The 10,000-nt window shown below is 40.3% G+C and overlaps 2 protein-coding genes across 9 annotated transcripts in view; one reads left to right on the forward strand and one right to left on the reverse strand.

Moving 5' to 3' along the window:
• Positions 1-10,000, forward strand: part of LOC138007093 (centrosomal protein of 83 kDa-like) — a 622,454-nt gene that overhangs the window by 323,310 nt on the left and 289,144 nt on the right. The gene's annotated exons all lie outside the window — the stretch shown is intronic.
• The window catches only part of LOC138007089 (sushi, von Willebrand factor type A, EGF and pentraxin domain-containing protein 1-like), a 33,542-nt gene continuing 26,911 nt past the window's right edge, over positions 3,370-10,000 (reverse strand). For both annotated transcript variants that reach the window (XM_068853808.1, XM_068853809.1), the window contains exons 7-12: positions 9,915-10,000; positions 7,562-7,865; positions 6,473-6,654; positions 5,766-5,927; positions 4,255-4,438; positions 3,370-3,510 (exon numbers count right to left, since the gene is read on the reverse strand). The exon at positions 9,915-10,000 is cut by the window's right edge and continues 169 nt beyond it. In XM_068853808.1, the coding sequence (XP_068709909.1) occupies positions 4,266-4,438; positions 5,766-5,927; positions 6,473-6,654; positions 7,562-7,865; positions 9,915-10,000 (907 nt within the window). In that variant the 3' untranslated portion in view covers positions 3,370-3,510; positions 4,255-4,265. The remainder of the gene's footprint in view (positions 3,511-4,254; positions 4,439-5,765; positions 5,928-6,472; positions 6,655-7,561; positions 7,866-9,914) is intronic.

The raw sequence follows: 10,000 nt of genomic DNA on the forward strand, positions 1-10,000 counted from the left end.
GAGCTACAGATCTATTCAGAAATGTGTTATTTTGATCCAGAAACCAGCAAAATGTCGTATTCATATTGCATTTCCTTTATTTTGATTAACAGAAAAAACTCTGCAAATAGCATTAAATTTTAGAGAAGCTTACATAAAAAATGTTTCAAGGTGTAGACAGGCCAAACGTGACTCCTATTGGTCAAGATATGAAATTCAAAGACCTCAGATCTTTTGTTCTAACTTGTAAATAATTCAAGGACCTCCCTTTTCTGTATGAATGGCCGTTTTTATACTAGAGACGCATAATTCGTCTGGGACGAACTTGGGCAAACATTTTTTCTGCGTCTGTTAAATTCGTCTAGTATAAAGACGGCCACAAGACGCATTATGCGTCTGGACGAAGAATCTATTTTAGTGCGTCCTCGAAGACGCACTAAACTGGAAAGTTCGTCCAGACGCATTATGCGTCTAGTGCCCGTCTTTATACTAGACGAATTTAACAGACGAAGAAAAAATGTTTGCCCAAGTTCGTCCAAGACGAATTATACGTCTCATATAGTTCGTGCCGTGTTTACACTAGACGGATAACATGAGAGACGCATAATTCGTCTGGACGGATTATGCGTCTCTAGTATAAAAACGGCCAATTTAGGGAGGGTTTTTAAAGTTTTCTCTTAGTAGCGGCTGTAACCTCCGTGGCATAATCTTTATTTGAATTATGCGATGTGTTTTTGAAGAGATATAGCTCTAAGAAGCCTAAGGGATTCGCCATTGATGAAGCCTTTTCTGACGCCTGGAGGGTGGCAGGAGTTAAATTGCGTGTATTGAAAACACACGTCAAGAATAGAATGTTTTCTTTATCTTTTTGAATCTCTTGCCCTTATCTACGTATATGTATCCATGAATGTTATTTCAGTATCTGATATCTCAGCCGTGAATTTTATTGTAGGATCATAGCTATTTGCTAGCTCTGTGAAGTTGCTTATTGCTTTTTTGTTTATGCTCCATAGAAAAAAAGATATCGTCAATGTATCTTTTCCAAATTAGTGTTTTGTAAGGACTTAGTGTCTCAACCGTTCCACCATGAAAATATCAGCAAAAGATAATGCCATTTTTGTTCCCATTGCGGTTTCGTGTGCTTAGAGATAGTTTTTCTCGTTGAAATGAAAATTGTAAAGGAAAATGGCATTTCTTTGAGGAATTGAGTTAGAATTGGAGGTTTGTTTCATAGGTTTCCAAAACCAAATCCGCCACGAATTTCTGTTTTCTACACTCTAACAAAGATTCACAAACCTAACCTGGTCGGCAGACTATCATATCAGGCTACGAAAGCCCTAATGAAGGAATCTGATCGAGGTCTTTGAATTTCCTATCTTGACCAACAGAAGTCTAATATAGTAGTAATAGTCCAGTAGGTAAGACGGCAACTATTTCTCATGCGTTCCCTTAGTTTATATACAAGATTCCCCCAACGTCCTGCAGCACTAAAATATCCTCCGAGCATCGTATCAAGGTCGCGGCCACGTTTGGAGTCAATTACACCCAGCAATTCCAGAGCTTCCAAGTCCTGCTGAATGGGGATGCATGGGAGAGGAATGGTCAATGGAAACCATTGTGGCCAACACTTCCAGAAGCCCAGCAAAGCTGCTATGAGCTCGTTTATTGTTCCTACAAGGAAGCTTGCAGAGGGTTGGGCAAGTGCTCAAAAGCAAACCTTCATTGCACAACCCTGTGCACTTGTGGTCCAAGCCATGTTGCTAGCCTCTTTTGTGGAATGCATCATTCTCAAAGTATATAAGGTGTTTACTGACCAACAAAATAATGCAAAAGATCACAGACAGTCTTGATAACTGCCGATGAAAATGACAATGGACAATGCAGATTTACGATTAGAAAGAAGTACTGAAAATTTATATATTTCGGTTTCTACTGGTAAAATTATGTTCGAAGTCGTGCTAAAGCCAAAGATGCGCAATTTTCGAAACAAGAACTTTTGCCTACGCATAGAACTAAAGCCGGAGGTACGCAATTTTCTAAACAAGACCTTTTACCTATGCATAGGTTACATTGTTGGTGAAACTGAAAGTTATCAGTACACTGATCATGCAAATAAAACCCATGCATTTCCAACAAACTTCATGACTGCATTCGTTTGGGTTTTTACGATAAATGGAACAAAAGGACAATTTCACGTCCTCTAATGAATAAAATTCAGTAGAGCTGTGAATTCGCTATGCAAGTGCTTACGGTGATTTTCGAAATCTCTGTTTTTTTTATCATTAGTGAAACAGTATTGCGACAACTTGGACAAACTGTCGTAAATTACACGAGACTGGTTATGATCAACAAAGTTTCAATATTTAGGGCCCGTCTACATGGTCTCCGTTTTACATAATTAAGTAGGATCAATTAACATGTCTTGGTCAGTTTAATTTAGGATGACATCTTTAGTTGAAAGTTATAGATTACTTGTGAAAAGAAGTATTTTAGTTTTTTTTTATATATATATTATCAACATGCTCTTTTTACATTATGCTTATTCTTAGCAACAATTCAAATCCCTGGTGATATTATGCTCGAATTCATTTTTTATATTTTCCGGAAGTCTTGACACTCCGTTCAACAAACTCTTTTAATGCAACCCATTCTCGACACCAGAGCCTCGGATCGACCCAAGGCTCTGGGAAACTCTATGTCAGAGAACGAGCGCCGTACGGTTGTTATAGCCAAAAATGGGCCATGTGAACCTTGCGGCGCCTGCTCACTCCTCGTGCGAACATGAATGCACCAAATTAGAGACGCTTTTGATTGTTCTTCACTAAAACCAATGAGAGGATACTTTGTTTCAGGGTTCCCCAGAGCTCTTCTCTCCCTCAGTCAAGAGAAGAGCTCTGGGGTCGAGATTGAATGCAACCACGTTCTGCACTAAAAAAATGTCTCAAGAAAACTGCTGACGTCAGAATTTTTCTCAAAACCAGCTTATTTCGGTCCTAGGACATTTCAGGCATGCCTCTATATCCAAAATTGTTAACTGTGCCCTGGTTGACATTGGTGAGAAGTTTCATGCTTTTGTCAAAAAACGCACAATTCCCCTCAAATTGTAGTCTTGACTATAGACTGTTCACAGTCCCCTATTTTTCCGTTTGATCGTCGGGATCGAGCACAAACTTTCGCCACCTTTGTTTTTAAAAGCGAGCGCGAACTGGGGAGAGCGATATAACTACCGAGTGGGTGGGGGGAGTGGAGGGTATTACAAATACTCTCATCTAAACACAGCCATGGATTATTTCATAAACACCCGTAATTTCTACCTCAGTGCAAGAGAAATATTTCAAAGTGTGCTGGGTCAGTTTTGAAATTTATAGCTTTCTTCAGGGTAACGAAAAACTACAAATACTGCTGGTGACTCTTCTGCATGTGATTTTTAATACAACATTCAAAATTCAGCCCATAGAACACAGCCAGTACAGTGTGATTTCACTCAACTTTGAATATGAAGAAATGACACTTGCACGACTCTACGCTATCCTGTGGAGATGAGAACAGAAAAAACAGTGGTCGTCAGTTATTAATAAAGTAAAGTTATTTACTAAACTATATTACAGATAATACATAATGGTACCTGAATTCAGCGGTACTAAGCGATTTTTTTAAATAAAAAACATAATAAAACGGTCATGGGCTCGAACTCTGATTAAGACTGGAATTTTCCAGCCTTAATTCTATTTTTCCAACTACTCAAACCGTCTTCGTTTTTAACTTTGCCTCTATCTTTTAAACATATACATTTAACCGTAGTTTTCAATTTCAATCATTTTGTTGATGAATATACAACACTTTGACACAGTTAAAAAAACTCCACGTGACACAAAGATACACTTGACAAGCGTTTTGAATTGTTCTTCCATAGCTCTCGGTATCACCATAGTAAGTAGGTATCACCCATTCCTCCCTCAAAAGTGGATCAGTTTCACGAGAGCATGGTTTCCAAAATTGTGAACAAGGAGTGACAAGACGTATTTGCATATCTAGGATATTTTTGCCTTTCTCCTCGAGATATTTCTTGTAGAAATTCTCCGGAGCCCCTATCTCGCCCTCCCTAATTAAGTACGTGCATGCTGAAGCCTCCTTACGCTATCGTAAAGTAGAGTCACTTTAGTTGGTCCGGTAGATAACTTTGGTTCTATTTGTTGGTCATTAGCAATTACACCACTGATTTCTATTGAATTAAAATCAACTATCGCTGAAAAAATGTGTACATTTATACTTTACCATGCAATTGCCTATTGACAGTCTGCAATAGAGGTGGAAGCTTTCTGAAGAGTTGTCTTTCCTGCTGGGCATGGTTCACATTTTGTTCCACGAAACTTGGGTTGGTACGTAGCGATTGGACACATAAAGCAGTTCATAACGCCCGACTCCGCAACAACTGTGTATTCACCTGGTTCACATATTTCTGAGACAAAAAAGTAAATCATGTGCGTAGCTTGCACTAGGCTAACTCAGTGAAAGGTTCTTATGAAGCTATTTGAGGATGATTTTAACAGAATAACTAATAATATGTTGGCTTGTCCGAAGCTGATACGAAAGGTGTGTGTACCCCCCGGAGGGCACTCCTTTATATGGGCCATATAGGTATGTGCGGCCCCAAAGGGTACGGTTTTTTAGCCGTTTCGGTCTGAAATAGTATATCGATTTTTACCATTTTGGTCTTAAATAAGGTATGGTTTGAGCACTCAAGTCTTCAATTAGGTATGTTTTCTACAAGAAGCTACTTCTTCATCATGAAGCGATAAGCCCTTCCCAAACTATTACGCCAACCGTGTAACAGCTAAAATTCATCTGAAATTAAAACAGGTGTGAAATGTTTGGTCAGGTCTGAAATAGGGTTAGGAAAATTGGCAGATTTGGGTCTGAAATAGGGTAAGGGCTTCAGGAAGCTGGCCGCTTGTTTTGATAGGCTGCTCTTTTAACATGTTTCCACGTTAACAAAAAAAAAAAAAATTATTGTGGAGCTGGATGACACACGAAAAAGGTCTGAAAGGTTTCGGGACTTTCGAGAAACGGTGCACTGACCTGTGTTTTCGGCCCCTCCAGTTGGATTGGAATTGAAAAGTATGGAATTGGAATTTGAAATTTGGAATTTGTTTGCTTACCCACGAAAAACCTTAAGAGCGCTCAGGAGCTCGTTCAACATGTGTCCGTGCATTCCGGATCGAATTGGAATTTGGCAGTGTTGGTTTTGAGGAGAGGGGTAAACCGGAGTACCCGGAGAAAAACCTCTCGGAGATGGGAGGGAACCAACAGCAAACTCAACCCACATATGACTCCGGGACCGGGAATCGAGCCAGGGCCACATTGGTGGGAGGCGAGTTGCTTTTTATCCACTGATGAAGAGGCAGCAGCCTCGAAACGTATGACAATTTACATATTTTTCGTGCAATAATGAACAATTTGAGTCTTTCACCAGTGCGCCACCCCTGCTCTCCATTGTGTACGGATAATCTTTTCAGCTGCAAATCGTTTTCCCCGCGTTGACTACTTCTCATACTTGTTCCATTTCAACTTTAAGAATGTCCAGTTTGCAAAATGGATTCCTATTACGAAACGGGAGAGCTGGATGAAATCCCGAAATAGAGATGCGAAGGAGACTAGGATTCACATGGAATCGACGTATCCGTCTGAAAGACAATTAATGAGCCAAAGGCTAGAGACGAGGCCAACTCATTAGTAAGGGCATAAGATCGATATGCTGATCGTTGGTCAAAAGCCAGACGCCTCACCGAAACACTCAGTATAGTTTCTCGCGTGAGTTCCAACAGTCCACGTGCCTTGAGGACATGGGATGCAGGTCATCTTCCCCGTGCTATTTTGGTAGGTCCCCTCTTGACAGTTCTGACATGTTTGACTGTCCCTGTTGTAGTAGGAACCTGCTGGACACTCGACTGAAAAAAGTATAACAAAGATTAAAAAAATAAGAAGGAAACATTGAATCGCAATTCGTTCACATAAAAAGAAGTACCATGCACACGCCCTAAAGAAAACTTTAACATCAAAGGAGTTTTGATCATTCACTTGAATTCCAAGGAACGTGCACGTGATTGGCCGCAAAGTAATATAAGGCTTTTGAGTAGTCTAAAGTTCTATCTGCCACTTCAGTCCAATTTTTAGTAACTCTGGCAACTTCGATACCGATCCTCTAGCAGGATATAGAGATTACTTTCAACCACCGACCCTTCACTACGGAGAACTGGTCATAAATACGGCTCGCTATTCTAAGATATTTTAATTTGATGATTGTGGTGTAACATCAGTAACAAAGTAGCTGCCATGGGGAACTATCATTTATTGTGTCATCGTCTACCGGTATTATGGACGGCATGGATGGCAATTGATAAGAACTCGAAAACTGAGAGAACATTTTCAAGTCGTCGCAGTTAGCCTTGGTGTGAAACAAGAATTAAGCTGCTACATGTAATGGCAGCCTTACCACATGCTGTTCTTTCCAGTACTGGGCTATTTCCGGGCGCCACCATCACAACTTTACCGGCGGGACATGCTGCTGTACTGTTAGCAGTATACACTTGGAGGTCAGGCATGTGAGCGTCGGCAGGAAAGTTCTCTGTCACAAATTTTGCAAGGACATCTAAATCGGACATCATCTTCTTTACTCTGTTAAGTGAAATACCACATGAATGTGTCAGGTACAAAAGAGGATTTGTCGATAAGCGGGTTTTTTTTTTTCGATAATCCCGATTTTCAGTCCATGATGAGTGTCAAAAAGAAAGAAAATAGAAAATCTTTGACCAGAAACATTCATAATACAGTTGAACTGAATCAGCAGTGTTTAACATTGAAAGCAAATGGAAACATCCGCTATTCAGTAATTTTCATAAGCCAAACGGAACGCTCCTTCGAATATAAATAATACTGACATATAGTGTTGTCTATATCCCTACATTTTACCATTACCCGTCCCACCCAAAGCCAGGGAAAAGCACCCTGGGGATACGAGGTTGATTTTACCACTAAAATAGGAAGTCGGGATGGCCACTACAATGGTATGTGGACTGAGTTCCAGTCGATCTCAACCTGACTCAAGGGTTTTTCTCGGGTATTCCGGTTTTCCTTCCTCATCGAAATCGAATAAGAGCTAAATGGAATCTGGCTTAGGAGCGCGCAGTGCTCTAAGACCTTTCCAAAAACCACTTAAGTTACGTGATTGAAAGCTTCCTAATAAAAGATTAAAGTGGTGTAAGAGCACTCGTCTTCCACCAATGTTCCCAGCCTCGGCGTCATATGTGGGTTGAGTTTGGTAGTTCTCTGCATTGCTTCATTAGGTTTTTCTCCGGGTACTCCGGTTTTCCCCTCTCCTCAAAAACCACTCTTTCATTTGCTATGGGTTGATTCTGTGCATTGTCTCCAATCAGTGCCTAAGCGTCAAATACACTTGACAGTTAAATAAGTTCAGAATTATTTAATAATATTATTTTTAAGAAAAAGTAGCTTTCAACATCTCGGAATCATTCTGCATGTGATTTCTACCGATAATCATGAGTTAACCATAGACAACACGTACTTAGCAGCCTCTGTCTTGGGATCTGAGGAAGCATTATTGTCCTTCATCACAAAATCTAGTGTGATAATCCTCTGATCGCCCACGCTTCTCTTCCTAGAGTTAGAACCACAGTACACTCGCACATTCTCAACCACGCAATCTTGTCCTTGACTGGCGTCACACAATGTTAATTTAGCCAGCGGACTTTGACTCACTGCATCTAAAAAATTCTGACGGATCCTCAGCAAGGCTTCTTGCTCATTGGCAGAACACGACCCAGTGTAAAAAGTGAAGTTCTTTTTTGCGGCGTTCACGTTTTGCTCGGCTTTAAAGAGAATTTTGCATGTACAGGTTAAAGAATTATGGTCGTACTTTATTAGGTCTGCAAGAATTAGGAGTCTTTCTTATTAAATTCAGTTTGGAAGCGACAAGAAGCACTCTTTTTCAACTTGTGTCGGTGGCACACGGTTCAACATTAGTTGATCAACAAATGTTGCAGCTGGTGTTCAACAAATGTTAAACTGTGTGTCATGCGATGTTGACTTTTGAAATATGCTATTCAACACGTTGAACGTTGTTGAACGAAAATCGAGACCAGCTCTATTCCGATCAACACGTCTCAGTGAAACATTGTTCAAAGTTCTATTGTTGCAAGATCTTGAGCTGTGTGTCATCGGCTTAAGATTGCAAGTAATAAAGACTGCGGCCGAACGCTTAATTTTGATAAACGCCACGAAGTGTCCCGTTAAGTATAAGCATCATCTGTGTAATTGTAGCCTTTTGGGTTAAGGTTTGCGTTCGTGTTATTTTTAAGTTAGCTTATTCGTAATTGTACTTGAATAGCAGAGTTTTGAAGACATTTCGTGATGTATTTCTGCAAAGTTGAGATCGGGGCACGAGGACACTTCGCAATTCTTATCAAAGTCGGCGTACATCTTCCAACCTGGACATAGCCTGTCCGGCTTTTCCCAGCAAAATGACTCTAGATGTAAATGTGCAGTCACACTATGTGCAATTGGATGGGTACAAGGGGATGCTTCTCTAACTGCTTATTAATTAATAGCCCTTTTCACGGTTAGTTTTTCTCATTTGCATTACAATGTATTCTAACGTGGGAGCGAGGCAATTTCGCGTTAAAACTACAAAATAGCCCGATATTGCCTCACATACATGCTAGATTACATTGTAATGCAAATGAGAAAAACTAACCGTGAAAAGGGCTATTGACTTGAATGTATCCTGGGCACCAGGCGTGCTTACACGTGGCAGATGAATGGAGAAAAGTATGCGACCTCTGTCAGCGCGAAGACCACAGAAATATTAGCAATCATTGAATTTTCAACCTCGGTTAACGCATTTCTCGTGCTCTGATTGGTTCACTAAATCTCGTTTATCAGCTCAAATCCCTTAGAATGACCATATATGGTAAATAATTGCGCTAAGCGTTGCCAAGCTAATTTTTTTTTTCGTCGGAACGCAAAATTTCTCTCTGAATAAAGCCAAATAAAAAACGTTTTTGTGGAAAGTTTGGATCAATTCCGAGGCTTAGAGGTACTCCAGAAGGTAAGAAATGTTTTTGTGATAAGCCTGCGTCTGTCTGACCACAAGGTATTACACAACATCGCATCTTCATTAAGTTTTTTCGATTTCGCTCGGATTTTTTTCCTTTTTTTTTTCGCTCATATTTCGTACTCTCTAAACTTTTGGAGCATTTTCAGTTACAGGCACGTATATGTTGTTGAGGCGCAAGACTTTAAGTTGGACCGAAATTATAAGAAAATAATACTGAAGAAGTGAGTTTTTTCGATGCCGATGCCGGGGATATTCGAGGAAATTCTAGTGCAAGTAACGAGGACAAATTCTAGTGGAAACTATGACCTTACGAGTAACTTCCACGGATGCTCTATTTTTCACTACTTGCACAAATCTCAGAATACACCTCTTTCACCCCCCTCCCCCCCTCCCCCAAAAATCTGCATAGGCATTGTTTTCGACTTCTCGTTGGACATTTTAATGTCCAAGGAAAAATTGCAAACAATGGTTATGCAAAAGTATAGAGATGTATTATGGGGTTGTGCAAGTAGTGAATCGGAGTCACAGGAGACTTGTGGGAATGGTACGGGTGGCTAGGTTCATTGGAATGTACTGTTCAAACATTGTGATGTATTTCTTTAGTTGCTTTCTTATGACTCTTTCGATCAATTATGACTCCACTCAGTTGTGAGAAGAGATTAAAACGGCAGGAATTTGATTTCCAGGTGGCACAACAATGATTATGGCAAACAAACTCAATCCCGTGTCACAAAAGCACATTTGGTAATACAGTCTCCGTTCAGGTTGCATAATGAATTCCACGTCATACACATTTACTTACGTGCACAATCTGGCCAAGGGCGCAGGCTTTTGGGGGAAACTGGTTGAGGAAATTGACCACCGTAGAGGAGTTTCAGCCAAGTGCCA

Source organism: Montipora foliosa, chromosome 6 (genome assembly GCF_036669935.1).
Source record: "Montipora foliosa isolate CH-2021 chromosome 6, ASM3666993v2, whole genome shotgun sequence".
Lineage (NCBI taxonomy): Eukaryota > Metazoa > Cnidaria > Anthozoa > Scleractinia > Acroporidae > Montipora > Montipora foliosa.